The sequence below is a fragment of the Neolamprologus multifasciatus genome, chromosome 4 (assembly GCF_963576455.1).
Source record: "Neolamprologus multifasciatus chromosome 4, fNeoMul1.2, whole genome shotgun sequence".
Lineage (NCBI taxonomy): Eukaryota > Metazoa > Chordata > Actinopteri > Cichliformes > Cichlidae > Neolamprologus > Neolamprologus multifasciatus.
In genome coordinates, this window is record NC_140442.1 from 8,538,175 (window position 1) to 8,562,996 (window position 24,822).

At 41.4% G+C, this 24,822-nt stretch overlaps 1 protein-coding gene and 1 long non-coding RNA gene across 2 annotated transcripts in view; both read right to left on the bottom strand.

The window, feature by feature from the left end:
* Positions 1 to 24,822, bottom strand: part of LOC146519733 (inactive phospholipase C-like protein 2) — a 69,348-nt gene that overhangs the window by 16,597 nt on the left and 27,929 nt on the right. Inside the window, exons 2-3 of the mRNA XM_085156043.1 lie at positions 8,863 to 11,349; positions 1,856 to 2,059 (exon numbers count right to left, since the gene is read on the bottom strand). Of these exons, the coding sequence (XP_085012169.1) occupies positions 1,856 to 2,059; positions 8,863 to 11,349 (2,691 nt within the window). The remainder of the gene's footprint in view (positions 1 to 1,855; positions 2,060 to 8,862; positions 11,350 to 24,822) is intronic.
* On the bottom strand, positions 2,172 to 8,856 carry LOC146519734 (uncharacterized). Its single transcript, XR_014873607.1, has 2 exons — positions 6,840 to 8,856; positions 2,172 to 6,806 (listed from the first exon to the last, which is right to left on the bottom strand). It is a non-coding gene; the product is annotated as an uncharacterized LOC146519734 (long non-coding RNA).

A 24,822-nucleotide genomic window follows, 5' to 3' on the forward strand; every position in this document is an offset into this window, starting at 1 on the left:
AGACATCATACCACAGTGCTGATGAGGAGCAGCTGGACTATCGCTAATGAAGTTTCACACTCCTGTGGGAGACAGGAAGTGGACTCTTAAAGTGTGTGTGTGTGTGTCTATGCACATGCCTCTTCTTGTTTTGATCTTTTCAAGAAAACTAGTTTAAATGCAGAAATTATGCAAAGGGAAGCCATTTGGGACAACAATGTCATTATGGGTATGGTTAAATATTACAATAGAAATAGAAAAAATGTTCATGTATAATATGTCATCAATCTATATTTCTAAATTAAAAATATTCACAAAACCCCACAGACTGGAGTTAGTACTGTTAATTTCATGGGCATTTACAAAAGTGAAAAAAATATGCAACATATCTCTAAGCTGCATTACATTCTGGTCTTGTAAGTAGCTCACACTGACAAAGTCCCAATTGTGGGTGACTCAGGACATGAACTACAATCTGAAATTATACAGTAAACGGCCTTGTGTTGGCAGCCACGCTCTCTTGAAGTTGCAAGCATTTACAAACAACACACACACACACACACACACACACACACACACACACACACACACACACACTAAGTCCTCTGTTCTTCAGCAGGGAGTGTGGCAACAAGCCAATCTCAGAGAAGCAAACACAGCTGTCAAGGCCCAAGCTTCGGGACAAGACTATAGGTTACTGAGCATCCAACATTTTATTAGTTCCTTAGACCTTGGGTATCAGCTGTAGAACCGCAAACCTCTAACATAACACAATTAACAGAACAATTACAAGTGCTAGAAAAAACACTGGGAAATAAATTAGGGAAGGTGACGGAATTTGTCACGAGAGAGAAAGAGAGAGAATAATGAACATCAAACAGACACTTGCACGTGTATGATTTTGCCATCTTTTTTTCTAAAACATAGAAACATGAGAGTTGGGACCTGTTTTTTAGCTTCTTCCCCAAAAACCTTTTTGTAAGTAGACTGGAGAGTTGGTTTGATAGGACCAAGCCTTCTGCTGTGAAGCCAAAGCAGACTGTACTGTACATGGAGCTGTTCCCTGTGCTCCTAATGATGTGTGCGTGCATCTGTAGGTGTCAACAGCACGAGCGCTGATGACCTGAGCAGTGTGCATGCTACAACCTTTTCCTCACCACTCGTTCACTTCATCAGCTCCCACTAAGTCTCACAAGAGAGGAGGGCAGGACAAACAGCGGGTGATGACTAATCACAGGCAGCGTCCTCCAACCCCCTTTCTGAGCACAGCCAATGTCGAGTGGGTGAAAAATATGGTTTTCTCGCAAGAGAGGAGGCAAGACAGAGAAGGACGTGTGAAATAATACAATGAGTAACTGAAGCTATACAATCTGGCTGGTCATTGAGCTGGTTTGAGCCATGTTTAGAAGCCGTGTAAAATTCAACCAGCTGTGTTAACGCCTGAAATGTTAAGCAATCAGGCAAAAAGGCAGGGAACAAGTTTACTCTCTGCTTTGCCTTTTTTTCTAGTTTACCTTTGTAAGCAGAGCATGTATGAAAATCTGCACGGGACAAGAAATGCAAATCACATCATCCCAGCACAGACTTTGTTGTTACACTTGAAGGCTTTATGCTTTGAGATCTCATCTTTACCCCAAAACCTGCACGATAAAGGACAGGTGTTACTGTCTGTCTGTAATGTTTGTGTGAACTGAATTTTAATAACTGAAATTAAACGGAAAAAACAAAAGTACTTCTAGTGCAAAATTCAGAACCATTCACATAACATTTACGCACATCTGTATTATTAATGCATTTGTTTGCCTGACAGTGTCAAAGGCGGTGGCATTCACTCTTTTCTGTGTGTGCGGGGTTTTTTTGTTTGTGTTTTTTTTACCATGTCATAGGCGTTCAGTACTTTGCGCAGCAGCTCAGGCACAACACCCTGAGCTTCCATGGTGGGATAGGTCTCGCTCAGGTCCACAGTTACCCTCAGCGATCGCTCGCTGTTCATCAGCCATGTAGACACCGTCAGGATACACTGCTTCATGTTGGCTGCAGGGGTCAGACCACAGAGCTCCTTGAAGGACACCATTGCATTCTGGGAAGAAAGCACCCACATAAGAAAATAGGAATCTGGTTATAAACAGGTACAAATGGTGGACATAAAAAAGACTGTGTGACACATTTGTGTGGGCATTGTTTAATATATAAGTGATAGTGCTTATACTTAACCAGTTCCTGGTTCATTAATTTCAAGATCCTCCATTAATTAAAAGGAGAAGTTAATGTTAAAATACAAATAAATCAATAAATATAAATATTCTATAAATAGCATTATGTGCCCTTGTATGTCATTGGTCTCAGAATAGCTACTACAGTGTTTATCTCAACTGCCAATGTATCCAGCTAAGGAAAATTCCTGTTGATATATTGCACTTGGTGACTGATGAAATCATAGTTGTCCTAATATAATACAACTACATTTTACAGATCAGTTTAAGTAAAGAGATTTAATAGAGAGAGTTGTGAGTTTCCCGCCTGATCAGAAACAACATATGTCAGCACAGTGTTTTTCTTGATGACCACGATGACCCTAAAATTATTCCCACTTCCTATAATATCAGTCTGCTCAAAAATAAATCATCTAAAATCTCTATCTCAGCAAATCATGTTTGCATGCCTATCACTGACGACTGAGCGTGATCCAAACCTCAGTCGCCCTCTTGTCAGAGATTCAAGAGGCCTTGAGCATGATACTGAATCTTGAAGTACTTCCATTGATCAGTATGTGTCACTGTAGTAAGTGCAATGCCATCGTCGACAAGGATTGTTTCAGCCAACTCTTTAAAAACCTTGGGTAATTTTGCCCTTTTTAGTGCCTTACAGGTACTTGTTTGTGCAGTTAACTAAAACAAAATACAGAATTCTGCACAGCTGTCAATAGCACTTTAAATAAAACTGAAATGTGTTTATAGTCATGGAATTTATTTGCAACCTAATACTGAATCTGCTTACTAATTCCTCAAAAAGAAACCACCTAACGTAAACATTTAGTAAGCACATACTCTAATTTCTTCTTTTGCTAGCGTGGGAATTTAAGCAAGCAGACCTTATCCTTGAGAACGTGTGAGGTGAGAGAAGAGAAAGGGACGGAGAAAGGGAAGGAGTGTGAACAAACAGTCATGTTTGAAGAGTAACTGAAAAAGCAAAAAAAAGGAGAGGCAGTTAATGAGAAACAGTGAGAAAACAAAAAGGTATGAGAGGGTGTTAAAATTTAGTGACGAAAGAGAGAATATGAGATAGCAAGAAAACAGTTTAGCAAAAACAAGCTGGTGTCGGTGTTTGGAAATCAGTCCACACAGTGGAGGCTGCTGCTTGGGAAACCAGCTGTCTCCCTGGGCTAGGCCTGCAGAAAAATCCCCATACGTTAGAGGACATGCTGTCACTGGGAGGCCCAACTTTACAGTAGACAAAGAGGGTGGTCAGGGGACACAGGATCTGTATGCTGAGCACCATACACGGTTAACACCCCTTGGACCGCTGAGCACAGCTACACAGAAACACAATGGTGGAAGTGGGACAGCTCTGGGGCTCTGGATTAAAAACCACTGTGTGATTATGCGTGTGCCTGAACGATCAGCATGTGTGGCTGCATGTGTTTATGTCTCAGTGTGGTCTGAGCTAAAGTTATTAACATTCATTATGTTTTGTATAATTCCTCGCATGTGTGCTTGGGACGACACGAGTAAATGTTTTTTTGATAATTGTTGAGCAATAAAAGCCGCAGTCTTTCCAAGCCATGGTGTTACAAAACCCAGTGAGAGGCTTGTGTTTTTAATTACTCCCTTCCCCACTTTGTTCCTCTTCCAGCATTTGCCAAATGGGAGCTCTGTGTCCAGTTAGGACCTTGCTTTTGTTTCAGTTTGCCCTTTTCTGTCTCTCTTTCTGCTTCTATCTCCGAATCGCTCTCTTCTCTCTTGCCCGCAGCACTAAGTGATGGTGAACGCGCCAATGGTGGCCCACATGATTTTCAGCAAATAAAAAGAAAATCCAGGCTGGCAGCAGTTCTCATCCATCAACACTTTGTAACATTCACGGGCAGCAGCACTCAGAAAAGGACTTTATTCAAGTCTCCCGCAGAAGTAATTAATCTGCTGCGTAGATAGATCCACATATTAAAAATGCCAACTTATTATAATAGCCCACTGGTCAATGTTCATGGATTCCCTTAGTCTTTTTAATATTCAAATGTACTTCTTGTTCCTTTGTTATTCAAAGCAGAACACCTGGAAGCTTTGCAGCTTAAGGATGAAGGAGTCTTAGGAGAGCTAAGTGAGGTGAAATAATGCTTTTTATTTGAAAGAATGAAAGCAATCAAATAATTCATTTTGCTTAATTAAAAAAATAAGCGTGTGTGCACACTGAGTACAACAGATATGTTTTTTTAAAGAGTGTCTAGTTGTCGCCTTGTGGGTATTTGGCCACAGATCCTTTCATTCAGCTGTCTCCAGATCCACAGAACCGCTCTCTCTGCAGCTGGTCTGTACAAGCCCTTCCCATTTGTCCATTATTTTACATTTAAAAGGCAATATGCCTCATTCTAAAAACACATTTATTTGTTCTCTTTAAAGCCTCCCTCATAACTTCACCTCTTTCATCTGTCATCAACTTTTATCTCTTCGTTTCAAAAAGGCGTATTTACATTTCAAACCACAGGAAAATGTGGTTTAATAAGAGGTGCCAACACGATCACATCAGCTGAACACACGTTCACTTTCAACCACCAAACATTTTTCATGAAGCCTTATAAATTAAAGTTCTAAAGCCATTTGTTATGAGAGATGAATCATAGTTACAGAACAAAGTCTGTAGGGTCTTAACTGTGACACATGGCATGCCTGCAACGAAATACTTAATCTGCATTAGTAATTTTATTTGACTCTTACAAAAGTAAGAATATTTATTAGGCTGTCAGAGATTTATAAGACAGATTGGGCCATATTTCATGACTTATTAATAATTTCTGCTGACAGACATCAAAGTAAAGATTAAGAGGACCTTATGACAAACTCAAGGTTTTAGTTCATGCCAAAAAGGAAAACATGTGATTATGCCACATGTCAAAATGTTTTGTCAAGCTGGGGATTTTTTTTATTTATTCGTTTATTTCAGTCAGTGGTGCTGACTAACTGCTTGTATTAACAGGTTTAACTGCACAAAAAAAAATTTTGAACAAAGAAAATACCGTACGTTCCTATTATTCGTCTTCTGCATCACAGGATCGGTTTCACCCTAGAACACAAACATATTTTCTCCCATGCTGATAGGAATAATGAAGCCCTTTTTCAGAACATGCCCATTTCCACAACAAAAAAATGCATGACTGCATGCCACGGGATCTCTAATCATCCTTACATCTCTGCTAATTTAGTTCAGTCTGTCTTTTGTTTGCTTTACCATTAGACTGAGGTTGCTGCTATCTGAAGACAAACAGACCTCATGATCATGATACATGGAAGCGATGTGCTGCATGCGCCTCGAATTTAATTTCTACTTATAAAAAACTATAAAAATTTTACCAGTTATACAGCAAGTGTATTGAAGAACTAACTTTTTACCCTTTAAAAGCCTACTAAGAGTATGCCTGGAGGCGCTTCTCTGAACTGAGCCGCTTCTGTCATATTTCAGGCCGGCTTATAGAACAAAATGACTGAGTTTCCATCAGAAGTTAGTGAGGATTATCTCTGCCTATGCAGCTATCCTTGAAAAAAGTCCAGAACAAATGGAACAAAGTCCAGAATGGAACAAAGTTTTCTTTGTTCCATTCTGTTAACAAAGAAAATATCACTACTTTGTTCCATGTGCACAAGTGTGTAAAGTGATTTACAGTAATGTTTAAAACTAGACTTTGAGGAAAAGATTAAATCTCTCATTTGTCTCTAGTGATGGGCTCCTTTACACATATGATCAATAGGCAAGTAAGAAGAACAAAAATGCACATATTTATTCATTTTAGTCTTTTCTTTCACTTGGAACTCTACTTTTTAGTGGAAGATGGAACACTGTTGTTGGAGCCGTTTCAGCAGTGTACAAAAATGACCTTCTTCAAACACAACAAAACAAGAGGCTGCCGATGTAAACTAACAACTTAAGGACACACACAACAACAACAAAAAAAAACCTCTAGCCAGCTCTAGTTGTAGACAGCACAAATGGCACAAGCATTTATACCACTCTGCAGTTGCCACACACCATATATTAATGACTACCAACAAAGACACTGAAAGGCCCGAACAAATCTTCATTTGAGCTGAGAGGAGCATTAAAATACCGCACTAAGTGCCTAGCAACCCACTCGTCATCCCGGGGCAGTAATTGTCCCTCATTAATGATTACACTATTCATAAACTTTAGAATTGTACACCAATGTCGCTTTATTGCCCCTTTCTTTTATTACATTAATAGAGCGCAATTAGTGACAAGCCTCTATCCACGATAGCAAGTGAACTAAGTACAATGCAAAACATTTACAATGGATTTTATTGCTACGGATGCAATAAAATATTATGTAAATTTATTTTGAAAGCCTTGATATTATACAAATTATTAACTAAATGGCTAAAAAGGGTTAGTAAATATTATCAGCGTGTTTTATAACCTCAAAATCAGGGTAAAATGTTTAGAAAAAAACTGGTAAACTTAAAAAATAAACTACTTTAATGCTGTCTTTAACCTCCTAAGACCTGAACTCTTCCACAGCATGCATTTTTAATTTCTCTTTGATATTTGGGCATATTGGGGCCCGATGAATGTAAAAACAAAGAATTACCAGATATTTTTTTAACCTTATTTTTGTTTTTATGAAAAATAAGAGCCACATATGAGGATATTCGTTTAAAATTTCGATAGAAAAGTAGCAGTATAATGTCCTCATAAGTGGATATCAGGTCCTTGTAGAGCAAAATTGAGTATTTTGGTTTAAATAACCCAAAATGTGATATCCACATATGTGGACGCCAGGTCCTAGGAGGTTAACCTATGTGTGCCGAAAATATTGCATTATATAAGCTAGTTTAAATACCATATTACCACAGAAAATCAAATCTGAATTTGATGTTCTACTGATCTGTACTGTGGAATCACTTATATACAGTGGGGCAAAAAAGTATTTAGTCAGCCACCGATTGTGCAAGTTCCCCCACTTAAAATGATGACAGAGGTCAGTAATTTTCACCAGAGGTACACTTCAACTGTGAGAGACAGAATGTGAAAAAAAATCCATGAATTCACATGGTAGGATTTGTAAAGAATTTATTCGTAAATCAGGGTGGAAAATAAGTATTTGGTCACCTCAAACAAGGAAAATCCCTGGCTCTCACAGACCTGTAACGTCTTCTGTAAGAAGCTTTTCTGTCCCCCACTCGTTACCTGTATGAATGGCACCTGTTTGACCTCATCATCTGTATAAAAGACACCTGTCCACAGCCTCAACCAGTCAGACTCCAAACTCCGCCATGGCCAAGACCAAAGAGCTTTCGAAGGACACCAGGAAAAGAATTGTAGACCTGCACCAGACTGGGAAGAGTGAATCTACAATAGGCAAGCAGCTTGGTGTGAAAAATCAACTGTGGGAGCAATCATCAGAAAATGGAAGACATACAAGACCACTGATAATCTCCCTCGATCTGGGGCTCCACGCAAGATCTCATCCCGTGGGGTCAAAATGATCATGAGAACGGTGAGCAAAGATCCCAGAACCACACGGGGGGACCTGGTGAATGACCTGCAGAGAGCTGGGACCAAAGTAACAAAGGTCACCATCAGTAACACACTACAACGGCAGGGAATCAAATCCCGCAGTGCCAGACGTGTTCCGCTGCTGAAGCCAGTGCATGTCCAGGCCCGTCTGAAGTTTGCCAGAGAGCACATGGATGATACAGCAGAGGATTGGGAGAATGTCATGTGGTCAGATGAAACCAAAGTAGAACTTTTGGTATAAACTCAACTCGTCGTGTTTGGAGGAAGAAGAATACTGAGTTGCATCCCAAGAACACCATACCTACTGTGAAGCATGGGGGTGGAAACATCATGCTATGGGGCTGTTTTTCTGCCAAGGGGACAGGACGACTGATCCGTGTTAAGGACAGAATGAATGGGGCCAAGTATCGTGAGATTTTGAGCCAAAACCTCCTTCCATCAGTGAGAACTTTGAAGATGAAACGAGGCTGGGTCTTCCAACATGACAATGATCCAAAACACACCGCCCGGGCGACAAAGGAGTGGCTCCGTAAGAAGCATTTGAAAGTCCTGGAGTGGCCTAGCCAGTCTCCAGACCTCAACCCCATAGAAAATCTGTGGCGGGAGTTGAAAGTCCGTGTTGCTCGGCGACAGCCCCAAAACATCACTGCTCTTGAGAAGATCTGCATGGAGGAATGGGCCAAAATACCAGCTACTGTGTGTGCAAACCTGGTAAAGACCTATAGTAAACGTTTGACCTCTGTTATTGCCAACAAAGGTTATGTTACAAAGTATTGAGTTGTATTTTTGTTATTGACCAAATACTTATTTTCAACCCTGATTTACGAATAAATTCTTTACAAATCCTACCATGTGAATTCATGGATTTTTTTTTCACATTCTGTCTCTCACAGTTGAAGTGTACCTCTGGTGCAAATTACTGACCTCTGTCATCATTTTAAGTGGGGGAACTTGCACAATCGGTGGCTGACTAAATACTTTTTTGCCCCACTGTATGGCAGTTTTTTCCTTGTACCTTTCTTTTAAATCAAAAGGAAGTGATGGGGGAAGATGCAGAGCACAAACCCCACCCCAGCCATCTATAGACTGAGAAGCCAGTTTTCGAACTGTAACTTAATATTTTCTTAGTATTTAGTTCCTTACCTGCACATTTTCTCTGAGGTCTGTGGCCTCCCTGAGAGGCTGGGTGGAGGCTCTGAAGAGTTCATCCACTACTTTGATTCCTGTGGTCTTGGTGGTGGTGTACTCCCGGGCCTTCCTACTCTTCCTGACAGATATACCCCTCTTATGACCCTTTCCTCCACCACGTCTGTTGGTGATGGCCACGTGAACAAACAGGGTCGTGTTGGGTAAGAACTCTCCTGTAAGAGACTGTAGAGGGACATGCCTATAGCCTGGCTGTAGGCACTCAAATGGGATGGTGTACTGGCCAATGAACTCATCTCCGATGTAGTCATCATCTAGAACCACAAAACGCAGTACTGCAAGTTCAGGTAAATTAATCTGGAATTCAAAGCTCTCATCAAAAATAGGGTTGTCACCATTCTGAGACACAGTCTTGGTTCTTTGCTCAGCACAGTCAGCTGGTATGCCGTGGATCTCCACATATATGTAGGGCTCCACCACGTCCCCTTTAGCAGCAGAACCACGAGGCTTGGGAAGATTCTGCCCACTGATGACTTTGATGTGAAGAAGCTGTGCAGACACTCCTGGAAGGGAGTCCCGAGCATTGGCACTAAAGTAGGACACCTCCGCCCTCATAATGGCTGGCCGTAAAACATACCCACAGTTGCCATTCTGCCTGAACCACCCTAGGTTGAGATCCATCATCAGACCTGGAGTCTGATAGTTCATGGCCACAATCTGGCAGCCACATTTCCAGAAATCCTGGGGGTTCATGTTGCTGGCATCAATCCTCATGGGAGTGGGATATACCCTGGAGAGGAAGCGCTTGTTATAGCAGACAAATTCTTCTGGAAACTCATTAGCAAACTTGTTTGCATCTACCTCATTGAAGGAACATATTTCCCAGTATTTTTGCTCCCTCTTAGAGAACTCAAAGTCCCTGAACTGGACTGACTTGCAGAGAGATACAAGATCAGACAGCTCTCTGCACAGCCTAAATATCTTGCAGCCCAAGCCATTCAGCTGGTCTTTCTCATCATTTCCCACTCTTTGGGACATTTCCAGACCCTCCTCCTCATCTGTCACATCCCCTTCAGCATCACTGCAGCTGGGTGGTAGCTTCTTGCCTTTAAGGAGGATTTTACCTTTGAGTTTCTCAGGAGAGGGTAGGTAGTTTTCCTCCTTGTTGGGTGAGTCAATAAACAGCTTGTCCCCAAGAATCTTCTTTGTGTGCTGTGCCATGACCCTCTGCTGGGGAATGCAACAGTGGGTCACTAAGCAGAGAATAAGGGGGTACTCAGAGCTCTCGAAAGCATATTGGTTGATAATGTCCAGAACTTTAGAGAAAGCTAGCTGTGAGGCTACCGAACTGCCCACATACACTACTGGTTCATTATCAGGGCCATCCCATACAACTACTTCAATGCTGCGACACCCCATCCTCAGAGCTCGGATGTAGCTGCTGATGTCTGACGAACCCCAGAAATGGTCTTCCAGAAGGGAAGCATTATGCGAGGAGTTGATGTAGTAATGGGAAAGAGGCTGAGTCATATCCTGGCATACACGTTTGTGCTGGGGGTCAAAAATGTGGCATTCTGAGGACAGGAGGTAGTGCGTAAAACCGTCAATGGAGAGGTAGCCTCTCTCCCTGCCTTCAGCAGATGGCTCAAATTTCTGAACAATATCCCTGCACATGTCCTCTGTTACTCCTTCCACACCCTGCTCTACCTCTACAAAAAGCATCAGATCTTTGCTGTCAAGATATTCCTTGTTACTGGAGAACTGCACCAGCAGAAAGAAAATCTCTGGCCGTGTGCATAGCTCACAGTAGGCCTCAACAAAAGTGTCCAAGTTAATTGCCTCTCCGTACTGATCTTTAGCTTTCTGGAGTTCTTTGAATTTCAGTTGTATCCTAGACTCTTTCATTCCAGGGTTGAGCCCCTTGATTATCTGGGTGGCTCTGAATAGGTCTATGTGTCCTTCCTTTTCCACATCCGCTAGCTCAAACACTGATCCAATCCAAGATGTTCGTAGACTTGGCTGACTCTGTTCCACCATATCCACAGTGTGGCGGCCATAAGACACCAGATACCTCAGGCCCATCACCCAGGAGCTGACAACATCTGCTGTGCTAGCCACTAAGTCTAAGGACTCGTAGTTATCCCCATAGATGATAGAGAAAGCGCATTCATCTGGAAACTGATCAGAGAGACCATTGCTGCGGAGAACAGGAGTTTTTTTCCCCAAACGGACCTCCTTAATGCTCTTGATTTCCAGTTTAGCCTTCTCCGAATCTTTCTTGGATGGTTCCCAACGCAACCAGTGCATGTCCGGATCCAGCAGGAAGTAGCGGTTGTACATACGCGAGTTGGAGCGCACCTTCTTCATTTCACAACCCTCCATCATGAAGGCCATACAAGCAGCTGTGCTGTTGATCTTGCGGTCGCTCGGCATTGAGCTGAAGGATACTGTTTTCTTCCTCACCTGCCTCTGTTTGGAGCCATCCTGGGAACAAAATGGGGTAGGGAAGAGTTGGATGAGAGAAAATGTTTCATGTTAGACATTATATGTGAATTCAAAAGCAGAAAGGAAACAAAAAGATAGCATTATGTCTATAGTTAAATATATCTATATGTGGATATGTAAATCCACACTGAATTAAATGCAGGAAAATCCCATACTATAGCTGCTAAAAGCTAAAGATAAACAACGATGCACCACTCCCATCTGCTAATAATTTAAATATGACAAACTATTAAATTTTAATAAGTTATTACTAATTATCCATCACACATTAATAACTTTAAATCACATATTGATTCTGATTTAGTAATGACTATTTCTTATAAACATTTTAAGAGATGAGACGCAGTGTTGGATGATACGATGGTATGATTTCTCTCATAGGAAAGCCCCACAAGTTAATCTGTTTTCAATCTTTTTTGTACAATATAGAATCTGAGAGAATGACAGACTGCAGTGAAACTTAATAATTTGAACAATTTGAAAAGGAGACATCACTCTACACAGCCCTGGGCTAAATTTAGTTTTAAAGTTTTAAAATAAAACTTGCAGTGTAAAATGCAACTTGCAAACACCACCTGCAATGACATGCTGGAATGTTTTCAGCTTTTAGGTCTGTTAGTCTAACTGGTGAGAGTACACAGCACTGTCCTATTTCCACACAGAGCTGTGGTTAGCTAGATAGCCTGAATGCACATGGCCTGGTTTAAAACGTGGAAAATAGGCTTGCTGAATAATGCATAGCACAAAGAACAGTACATTAAAACCCTAAACCAAGCCACAAATTACTGTCATTTAAGACTCTAAGCACAACACCTTTGAGACTCTTTCAAAAGGGCATTTCCATTACTACAGAGCCATATCGGTAGCTATGGTTTGTTTAACCTCCAATACAAGATAAATGTAACCAAAGCCACTTAATTTGACCTTGTCTCTTGTATCTTCATCTTTTTTTGTTTTGTTTTTTGGAAAGCCAGAAAGGGCAGTCACCCTGAGGGCATCCCCTTAACACCCAAGACAGTGACTGCCTGTACAGGCCTGATAAATCTCCCCAAAGCATGGTCCAACTTTAGCCACAGTGAAACACCTCCGGATTATCCATCTTCCACCTGACAGCCAGAAGCAGATGATGCATAGCAACTCATCACGATTAATGAGCACCATTTTAGGCAGAGCTGAAGAAATGACATGATCATTACTCCACTTGTGCCCTTGTTTTATGACCTCTATCGCATTGTCCTACACATAAGCACTCAATATCATAATGTCAAAATCTTTAATTCTTCAGTGCTTCTGAGAATACCTCCTGGATAAGTTTGGTCAGTGATCACTGATCTTACCAGATGGTGTGCTTTAGCCCAATCATGCCTGGTCCACCCAGGTCAAAAAGGTTGCTTGCAATGTGTTAAAATAAAGCTAGTATTTGTGTTATTCCCCTTGAGGTACACTTGCATGCAATTTCTGTGAGAGCTAGAGCCAAGAGCCACAGGCACATGGAAATGCATGGACCCGTGCCAAGACTGTAAGGGTAAGACAGTGCTGTTTGGTCAGTTTGTAGCTCCAAATTCTTTTACAGAGTAATATGAGCTCATCAACCACTTCACATTGGAGATAAGGCCAAAGAGTTGATTCTGTCCTTAGATCCTTATTTGTCTTGCCTTCATTTCCTCCAGTAGATCATTCAGCCCCATCCATCATAGGAGAAGCGGGAGATAAATCTGGAGGCCATAATCAAGAGCTCACATTTCAACCCAAATGCCATGCACTTTATTTTGACGAGCACGGTCCTTTCACCTCATGTGACAGAAAATTACAGCTACCACTCTAGTCTATTTTTAAAAAAACAGACTGAAAGACAGTTGGTCTCTCCTCTGGTTTGCTCTTCATGAGCTATTTGCAAAATCAGCCAGATGGACATAAACATTAACTGGGGTATTGGGAATATGACTCAAAGCAGACTGAGCATGTAGTTCTACGAGGGAAGATCTGTTCAGGTCTGATTATTTCCAGGCCTTCTTCAGGGAAGTGATGTAGCCACAGAGGGTCAAAGGCTATAAGGGTAATCTAGTGTCTCATTAACATGCTGTTACAATTAGCTGGACAACCAGACAAGACAGCATGCTGTTTCTCTTTGCCTCTCAATCAAAGCTAAGCAGCAAAAAAACCTAACTGAAAACAATTCTGCTTTTCATAGGATTAGTAGTGTAGTAGTAAATGATTACACACTAGTTGGAAATGATCATATAATAGTACATGCATGAATAACAAAGTTCATGGAAAATAATTTTGTTAATTTAATGATTTGAACTGCCTGTTTACAATAGTTTAAACCTTCTTTGACTGTTTCTTGTGCTCTTTTATTTCTGATTCACATATTTTCTCAGATCCCCTTTGGCCCTGTGTTTCTTTATGTGTGTGTGTTTATGTGTGTATGCTTGACTGCCTGTTGATGCTGTGGTGGTGTTGGGGTATTTTGGTAATCTTCCACAGCTCCCACATTCCCCTATCTATTGAGGTTTCTAACGTGACATCATGTGCCTATTGCTTGAAAGTAGTCTGTCCTATTGGATACGACACAACCAGCAGTTGCTAGGATGGGTGAAATTGGTTGCAAACAAGTTACTTTACCAGAAACTTCCTAGTAATTGATTTGGTTGCTAGTTGCTAACAGATTGCCACAGTTGCCTGTAGTTTTTCATGTTTGTCTGCAACTACTAGCCAAGCAGTAGTAAAACCCGAAAAAGCGCAATGCAAACAAGTGCTGTAGCCAACGTGTTGCATAAGGCACAGCTTTGAAGGTAAATGGTCTACAGTTCCAGTTTGTGTTGCACTTTTCATAATTTTACTAGACCTCAGAGAGTAGCTGGCTGCTGTTTGCAGACAAATCCACCACCTCCATTCAAATTACAACCACACAAACGATCAAAGCAGTTATCACAAGTATGTTTTTGCCAACCAGGTGGCGGTTGGCAAAAACCAGGTGGATTTTTCCCTAGCAACAGATGGTTGCCAGGGGTTTACTGATCAGTCTGTAGGGCTGTGTGACTCAGCCTTTAGCAGTCATTTTCCCAGTGACTTCCACCAACCAACCATCCAGCAACTACTTGCAACCGCTTGGGCAAAACCCATGTTTCTCTCATGATCATTGGTTAACAAATGGTCACGGATTCATCTCTAGGCCTGAGTGACTTTAGCACTATTACCTTGACATTGCTTTGTCACACGTCCAAAATGTTGACGTTAATGCCACATGGTTAGTAGTCAGATGTCTACAAAACCTCAGTGGGAACACCAGCAACTTGAGTCTTGGTCAAATACTTCCTGGTGGAAGGGTGAGATGAGTGTTTCCACACCCCCTGAAAGACAGTGGTGTGTCACGCTCTCTCCCTTCTCTTATCATTGTTTTCACACTATGACACTGGGCACCATAAGCAGTGTGGCTGCAGAACATAACTCCAGGGAGGCAATTAATGGAAAAAACCTCTCTGCTCTCCCAGGCAACAACAGTCGTGGCTCCCAGGTTGCCTGTACACTCCAGTCCCCTATTGAATACTTCACATCAAAACAATAACCCTTGACTGTACTGCTGTGTACAATAGATGCAATATATTAATAGACTTCCTGTCTTTGCATAGTTTTTAAATCTTTATATTTGTAATGTCATATAATCTATAAAATGTATACAGTCCATCTCCTTTGCTTTTCTGTACTCTTCCACTATGATGTGGAAGCCGGAAAGCAACATTATCAGAGAGATTAATTCCTCCTTTATCTCCACAGACTGGAGTGTTTGTGTGTGTGCTCAAGCAAAATTAAAAAGTCCTCTTCCTCCAGTTGTTTGTGTGGTGGCATGAACCACTTGACTGCTACCACACATACTCACACACTCCAAAATACAACACTCTAGTGTGTCAGGTGAAAAAAAAAACCACAAAACCAAAAACAGTTCTTGTCTCCATCTCTGGGTTGGCAACAGTTAAAATAACCAAAAAGGTTAGGAGCTCAGGAGGAGCTCAGCTAATCCTGTTTTTAAACACATGCCTTTCCATGACACTTTAGACATACTGCTCATTTTCACTAATGTGGCCCACTTCCACCCCATTCTAGCAAACCTCCAACTATCCTACTTCCTCCAGGGCTGTTTTGGCTGCTTGCCACTCACGGCTATCATATCTCAACTCTAAAACAGGTTTGCAGAAAGTGGTCAGGCATGGCTCAGTTCTTCTCGCCTACAGAGCTCCAGTGTCATTTGTGTGTGTGCAATGAGAATCCACGAAATAGGCAACAGGGGGGCGTGGGTAATGGGGAGTGAAGACAGAACAGAGCAGAGCCCTCTTGATGACGTGCTCTCCAACATGTGAGTCACAGTATGTGTGCTCTGTTTGCCAGCATGTGTGCCTGAGGATCATAGAAAACGAGCCGTAGGATCAAGCCACATTACACAGCAAACGCACACATTGACATGTCAAACACAAGCGCAGGTATCGCAAAGGCACATGCTTACTGTTTCAAAGTGCCTAGGGTGAATCTGAGTAACTAGGCAAAATTCATCTTTGTTACAAGGCACATTTATCTCCAGTCTTTATTCTAGACAATCCCAGCAGAAACTATATTAACAGATGAATGTGATAGTGTAACGGTGGGTTATGTCCAGCAAGAGCAACACCGTTCCCAGTGGAAGCACTAGGTGTTAAAAAACAAAGAGCACTTTCACCGCACAGGATTTCATAAGCCAGTGAGCATGGGTCTGCTTGCATGAGGTAGGTGAGAGGTCACAGTCAGTCCCCTCCTCAGATGTAGGCTGCACCGCAGTGCCTTCTCCTTCCCTACATCCTAGATAGTTATTTAAACTGACGTCTGAATCCAGAGCTTAGGGCAGACATCATTCAGCCTCTAACAGACTCTATCCTCTGTTATAGACATCCACAGGGGGAAAAAAAGGGGATAAAATGGGCCAAAGCTAAGACAGTGCAAGTGAGATGGAAGTAGAAATTGACAGAAATTGAGAAAGAAAGATGATTTGATAATGTTAACTTTAATTTGTTTAGATGTTTTGGCAACACTGTGCTACCTCAGCGCCAATAAGGCAAATTAAATCTAGCTGAAAAGCTGACTCCTAATAGGAGGAAAGGAGATAGAAAGGCAGGGATTGACAGATAAATAAAATGCGAGTAACATTTTGCCTTGGCAACATGGTATTGTTATCTGTCATGCCAATAAACCATCTTGGAATTGAATACAGGTTTGGAAATAGGAAAGGCGAGAAAGGGATGGAGATAATGAAGAAAAACAGACAAGGGAAAGAGAGTCAAAAAGAGAGAGAAGCCGGGCACGTCACTGTTTGTCACAGTAATCGCTAATGTGGCCGAGTGCTTAAAATCTCACAGCAGTAGTCTTAGTTGCACACTGCGAAACCCACTTAGTGAGAGTTTTGCAGAACACGAACATAATGTGTGAATAGCCGAGAAAATTTAAGGTCTGCGAGGGAATGCGAGATGCCTGAATTGATTGTGTGCAGACGTACTTGTGTTTGTCCTAGTCCACAAATGAATTTACATTTTCATCCAGGTGGTCCATTGTGTTTGACACTTGCTGTGCCTGGAATGTAAAGCTTAGTTTCTTCACGGTCAGATAATAAGTGGAAATCCCCCAGAGAACTCTCAGCAAGTCAGAGCCCACCGAACAGTCTGACTAATTACTGGCCCACAGAGAAGTAGTCAATGGTATTGAGCCAGGGGCCACAAAAGCCCCCCCACAAAAACCACACCAATTGCTTCAGTCACAGAGCATGTGATGTGTCTCTTTTCCTTATCATACCATTATCACTTAATACGATCATATCTGAATCCTTGAACATGTATAGCAAGTCCATAGACGTGTACAGTATAACGTTCAAGGATTTTGCTGTGGATTTGGTGATATTCAGGTATAGGCATGAAGTGAGAGAAAGGGCCTCCATAAATCACCACCTTATCATGGTGAAGGAGTTTATGTGTCCGAGTGATCCCAAGAGCTATTTCAGCATAGGATCCCTTAAGTCTGTCCAGATTGTGGACCAGTTCCAAGTCTCAAACTGGTCAAGCTACGTTGCCAATCTCACCTTGGCCATGAACTCTTTGTATTGACTAAAAGAATGAGACGGTGGATGCAAGCTGCCTCTGAAGGGTGTCTGGAGTCTCCCTTCGAGATTAGGTTAGTGGGTGAGAAGCTTGGCTATATGGGATGGCTTTAGTGTAGAGCTGCTACTCATTTATGCAAAAGAAACTAGTTGAGTTGCTTCAGCCAACTGACTACGGCGGCGGTCCCCAAGCCACGCGCCATGGACCGGTACCAGTCCGTGAGTCCTTTGGTGCCGGGCTGCGAGAGCTGAGGCTCGGGAATGAAATTTATGGTTTTCAGGGTTTTTATCGTTAACTTGGTTTCCCTGGGTCTTTTCCCATGATGTAGTTGTGTGTCTTATTTTGAAAGAAATATTTACGCGTTACCATAGTAACCAGAGAGCATTAAGGGGCAGAGAAGAGGATGTTACTCTTAATGTTGTTAGTGCATTTCAGGAGGACGCTGCTAACAAACTTACACAATTACACAGTGAATTCACGTTTATTATCATATTTACAAAATAGCACAGTTTTTGTCTTGGTTGCATCATTTTATTTTGTTGTATTTATCCGCAACACCTTAAAGGCTGGTCTGTGAAAATATTGTCTGACATTAAACTGGTTCGTGGCGCATAAAAGGTTGGGGACTACTGGACTAGGATGCTTACTAGATGCCTAGATTAGTTGTTTCAGGTAAGTCCAAGTAGAAATTCAATGTCCTGAGTGATTACGTAAGGTTATGTTTGTAATTTCATGGAAGCTGTGTAAAACAATAGAATAATCCTTGTGTCTGGTGAGGGCGGTGGGGTGCGTGGGAATTGAGGGGATAATTGCTCCAGTTAACTGCCACTGGATTCTCTAACATCACCAGGCAAGCATCCACTCCACAGATTTATCTTGTTTAGCAGAGCATGTTTGAAGGCTTTTTATCAGCTCATGTTCACAATTTTTATCTTGCACCTCCTCTGTTGAGCACATTGCCCCCACACTAATATGTCTGAGTGTCCCGGAATAGAATGTGCCAATGGAGAACAGGGTTCTAATATTTAAAAGACTATGCACAAATTTAATTTGTTATCTCCTCATGCATCCAAATTGACCTCTGCACACTGAAGTGACAGTGATAGAAAAATGTGAACAACTTTAAAGAATTATTTCCCAGATATCCTCATAGCAGAGCAACTATTCTCTGATCGCATTATACTGAAAGCACCAAAAAGGGCAGGGGAGATTTACTCGTATTTGCCTTGTTTTTGTTTAGCGAATAGTTTAATGCTTTCATCTTAGGCTTGGATTAGTAACTTCCTGTGCATTTAAGATCACAACAGCAGATTTTATATGGAAAAACAAACTGATTTAAGTTAGGAATCTTATTTTGTGCCGTGCTTCTTTAGGGAAGTGGCTCCTGTGTTCGAATAAAATACACAAGGCTAATTATTTTCCTAATAATTCAAAGGCTGCTAGAACTGCACAGCTCAAGGTGAGCTGGGTCATCTTATTATAATGAAATCATGGAAGCAAAAAAACAAAACAAAACAAAACACAAAGGGATTTGCAAGGTATTAATCCCACAACAGCAGTATGCTAACAAACAGAGCTGTGTGCCAAGCCCATCATGCAATCGCTACATTAGACCCACCAACGTCAAATTTAACTATGTTTAATACCCCCTTGTGGTCATTATTGCTTTAATTAAACAGTTTTGTCTCATTCCAAAGTGTTCCTCTCATTACGTTCATTACCACGGTGTTTTATCATTTCTCCAAATGGTCTTCAGCCACAGGCAATTGTTCTGTTGTGTTGATGTAGAGACAGAGATGTGAAGGCTTTAGGGGAGTGTGACATGAAAGTGTGTTTGACTAACTTCTGATAATGGGCAATAAAGGGATATTAGTTGATATTAGCCTTTCAACACTTGGGTCTTGTTGTCAGTCTCCTCCTTTTTTCTACCATTTGCCCTTTCACCTCTAACAATCGTTCATGTTTCCACTTTCTGTCATCATCATTGCATCTCTTGGCTCACAATACATTTTTATCTTGTCTTAATCTGCTCTTTCGCTAAACATATCCCTTCATACAGCATCAACAAAGAGATCGAATTGATACTGGGAAACAATTAAGGTCATTCTAGTGGTGTGCTAAATGTTTCCATCCTGTGGAAAATGATCTATCACTTCCTCAATAATATCTGACAGAGGCAGCTGTTTTAAACCTGTTCACGGTGACTGGTTTGCCTCAGCCTCAGGCGCAGCAAAAAGGGGAACCCAGAGGAATTCTTTTTGGGTACATGCACGCATAGACAAGCGCACAGGATGTGGAAATTTGCCCATCCTCTTTTGTTTTCTCTCAGCATGTCCGTGTAAGACTGCAGCTCACTTTTAACAGGAAGTGAGAATGTTAGAGTTAGAATGTTAAACATGGCCACTTCCAAAGAAATGTTGAACATACTTTTCCAAAGCACTGACCACATACAGCCTGTGGTACTCAGTGTTGCAGTTTGGCTGAGACTGACATGTTTATCACACCCAGACAGAGGAAGCTGAGGATGAGCAGGAGGCTGATTAACAACAAATGTCACGCTGCCAGTCCCGTGCTATCCACGTCCACAGTATTTACCCTATACTTCAAATACAATACTCCTGTGAAATGACAACGAGCCATAGATTACAACCCTCCAAAAAAAAAGAAAATAAAAGATGTTAGTGAAGTGTACAGAACCAAAACATTGCCTCTCAGCCAAAGAAACATCTGTTAGATCTGTTACGACATTTGCAAGTCTGAGCATGAAGGATCTTAAGCTACAAATAAAACCATCACAGAACAACACAACTACAAGTTTCCCAAAGCTTAATTGTCATCTCTTGGAATTCCTGCATAAGCATCCTCAATACTTCAGTCTGTCGGTGTGGTTGGACAGGCATAACCTTGACTGCCATCTGCATTGCAGCGACTGGCAGAGAGAGAAAAGTGCCCCCTCCTGCCAACAATGAGCTGTGCTGCAGCAGCAGCAGCAGCACAGGACACCTCTACTACACTCTGTTCCGTTTCACTCCCTACACCTCACCTGACATTTCCCCTCTTTTCTATTCGCGAACAGGACAAGCAGGAGGTGGGGATAAAGAGGGAATAGCATCATGCACTGTCCTCTGAAAGATGCTCCCTAGTGTGATATGCAGACTAAAAAAGAAGGACCTATAAACACACATCACTGCAGCCTGTCCTTGATAGCAATTCTGTAAGCGTCCATCTCTTCCTGAGGTAAAAATGTTAGGAAAAAAAATCACATGGGGTACAAGATGTGCAATCCATAACCGACGCCTACGAGGTTCTGTTTTTTTCTTCTACGCCTCCTCATGTACGCCTACACAAACACACTTTACTCCATTGTTAAACCCACATATTAGCGCACAGTTACACACCTGCCTCCACGTACAGCACACTCAATATTCAAACACCCACCATGTATGTATTTTAAACATCCAGAGCTGAGAAGCTATTTAGATGCTGGAGTAGAGATAGAGGATAAGGAGGCTAAATTTGGCATGTGTTCAGTGAAGTCCAGTCACCTGTGTAGGTGCAGAGGACTCTGTGTGGGTAGTGGAGCAAGCAAGCTTACTATAGCACAGCACACATAGAGACGTTGGTGAACGCTGTTGTTGTTTTTTTCCCAATCCCCCATCTCTGCTCAGCATTTGGCAAAAATAAGACGATGTCTTTGAGCAAGCTTTGATCAATGATGCATTTTCTTTCTGACACATTCCACGCCTGCGTCCGTGAAGCCCACTCAAGTCTATAAATAATCCCCGTGAGTCTGATCCTTGGCTAGGCTCCTTCTGTCTCGTCAAGAGGCTGGCAAACCGACTCGTGGACTGTTCCAGGGCCAGTGTAAAGAATATATTGCTTTGAAAAAAGAAAAAAAACTTTGATCTGCTGGATGAAGAGCCACCTTCTTTTTACTTTGATAATCATTCACCATTGCACTTAGTTAATCATACTTGAGGATGAGGATATCAGATATGATTATGTATTACATAAAATATAACCGACTCAACTAAAACTTAATGCTACCTCAACATTGTTGCAGACCGAGTGACCTCTACCTTCCAACACACCATAAAAACTGATCAGAAAATGAGGGCACAGGAAAAAGCCCAAAGCAGAGACCTGACCTCCAAAATCCCCAGATCCCAATTTGATCAGGCTTCAGCAGGAGCCACTGAATCAAGATTAAGTGAGCCACAAAACCCAAATGATACACTACCAGCATCCTGGCTTGTGACAGTCTCCTGTCCATGCCTCTTGTCTGTGGGTCAGACCCATTTTGGTGGCACAAGGGTACCTACATAATCTTAGGCAGCTAATAGGAACCAGACCTCCATCAGCTACAACACAAAACACTGCGGAGACATTCACGCACTAATAGCTGCAAGAGTGCTTGAAAAAAAAAACTGTCAAGCCCAATTCTTTGTTTGATTACACTCCAACCATCCACCGGGTTTTAATTAACTTTTATTTGGTAACAAACAGGCAAAAAAAACATCACTAAAATCTTTCTACATCATATATAACCATATAGTTATCACTGACAAAGAGTACTCTCATTTAATTACAGCTTTCATTTAAGAAAATGAATGTCTTCGAATGATGAGCAACACATATTAAGCGCTGGGAACAGGGTTGGCGCTAAGATGAACGGCAGTTTTAAAAGCTTTTTCTCACAGCAGTGGAGACAAATCTAGGACATGGGAGGAAGTGAGCATGTTTGTGTAAATGCACAGTAAAGAGAGGGTACAGGACACGTGAGGAGAGTGGTTCAATGTGCCCACTTTGCAGAGGAGCTCTGGTTGAAGGTGACCTTTGTGTTTGCCTGGAAATTCTGCAGCGAGGACAATCCAATCTGAAACCAGCTTGGTGGAATGGCACTGGTGATGGACTGGCTGATGCACATCACAGGTGAAAAAACTGAAGGTCTCTTGAATCAGGAGGAAAGAAGGTGGGTGATATGCATAGAGACGAGCAGAAGAATTGTAATTCCTATTTTTAGTAACGGCCTTACTTTACCGAGAAGAAGAGGGGGGAAGTCAGGATTTCCTGGGAGAGAACTGAACAGAAGGAGGGAAGATGAATCTGATGAGGATGTGTTTTTTTTTTTAAAGCACAGACTAATAACAGGCATCTATATAAACGCAGGAAAGGATGTATTATTGTTACTAAAGGTCACGTGAAGGTTAATCAGAGAGGGGTAGCAAAAACATGGTTAACTATTCCACTGTCTTGAACTGAAGCACGTTCTGTGTATTTTCGTCTACAATCAGCATATTTTTCTCAGACTGTCCTCTTTTCCTGACACATGGGGGACGCAACGAGCCCCAAACAATCACACACAGTTTAATCATATCACGGGAATATCGTGCTTGGCATATAAACTGTTGTTTAAATGATGCGGGCCTTCTCTAAATTGAGACCACAATATCATTGCGTTTAATGGGTCACAAAAACGGTCTATTTGGAAATATTTCTCTTTATGGCTCAGCATCTTCTCTTGTCTTTAGAAAACACATTGAAATGGCTTCAATTTTGAGCTCATGTGTTTGCATGAGTTCTGACTTCTGAATGCTGAAGTACCACAGTATGAAGATCCCACCTTCCCTTGCAACTTACCGAATAAGTAAAACTGAAGTCTGTATTGAAAGGGAAAGCATCTAGCAGTGTGATACTGTAAGTGAGTGGTGTACAGTGGCTGTTTCACAAAGAGAGTTTTCTCTTGATGCAGTTGGCTGTATGGCTCTCTGTAAAGCGCAAGAAACCTTATAATCCCAGAGCCAGCACCTAGCAGAAGCATTAGCTTAGTAGGGATCAGTAAGGTGGGGTTCTGCATGAAATACAAGGAATTTCCCAGAATCTATTGCAAAACAAAAGTATATCTCATCTTAGGGCTGTTCGATATAACAATATATATCGGATGACGATATAAAAACGTCTATTGTTTCATTTTACGCTATCGTTTGTTTCGTGGTGTCGCAAAATAAACTCTTTACGGCAATATTTTTTCATCGTTTGGATGGTCACTGTAGTGGCTATATTAATTTATTAAAGTTCTCTCTTTCTCTTATATTTAATATAACCACACTACAGACGGACAAGCGCCTGTTTTTATGCGTTGTTGTTAGCAACAATGACGGTAATAGCATCGTATGTCCGCTTGTTTATGGTCCAGATAAACCTTTCACAATAAAGCTCAAGATCCTGTTGAGACTTTTCAAAATAAACTGAATCACGTGAAAGAGCAGAGAAGCATGAGAAGTAAAAAAGAGCCGCCAGGTGCTAAAAAAAATAAACCTTAGACTCAAACGTTAGAACAGGCTTTTCCCCCCAGCACGCAGTGTAATAAATACTCACAAAGAAAACGTCGGCACCGTTACAACTTATGTCTAAAAATGTATAGTTTCATACATCGGTTAAACCACTCGACTCCAGGTACGCGACGCGCAGCTGGAAACACTTCCCGCAAGTCGAGCTGCCCGAGATTCACAGAATTTAATTTTTTATTTTTTTACATTGTTGTGATTTATATCGTTATATCGACGAAAGAATTCTTCTATCGGGATATGAGATTTTGGTCATATCGCACAGCCCTATCTCATCTTTGGTCCATCACTTCAGTGACTACTTCACAGTTTTGTCACACCACTCTCTTTGCTATCTTTAGACACAGAATACGAAATCTGCAGTGAACAAGCAATTTTTGTCAACTGATATCATATCTACTCTTCAACCAATTAAACAGAAAAAACTCTTACAAAAACATAAAAATCAACTATTAACAGCACAGTGATAACTACAAACAGAGCTCTCAGAGATGACAAGCATATACGTGACTATTTTGTTGAGCTGTGATATGCAAACAACTGTTCAAGGTTTACACTTAAGTCTATGACCATTTAAAAACCTGCAGCCACATAAATAACTTCTTTAACAAGGCAGATATAGCAATCTCCCTTTAGCTGAATGAGTTCAAAGCTGTAAAAAAAACATGTTGTTTTTCGCATCTATTCAGCTCTTCCAGCTGTCAGAATTAATGGATCATTCCTGGAAAGCTAGCGCTTCTATTTTAAAGCAGCTCATAAACAAAAATGGAGGTCTTACTTAAAAACCCAAAGCGCCAGTATTACTCACATCTCTCCAAGGATGCTTTTATTGTGCATTTGTTTAATTACTAAGGAAAGGGTAAGGTGTCCTAAGTCCTTCAACATAAAAAAATAAAGCAGTAAATAAAGCCTCTGCAGTGGGTGCTTTGGCATATAAGGGTGGAACGTGTGGGTGTTACAAGGGCAGGGAGAGGGGAACCAGGGTTTGA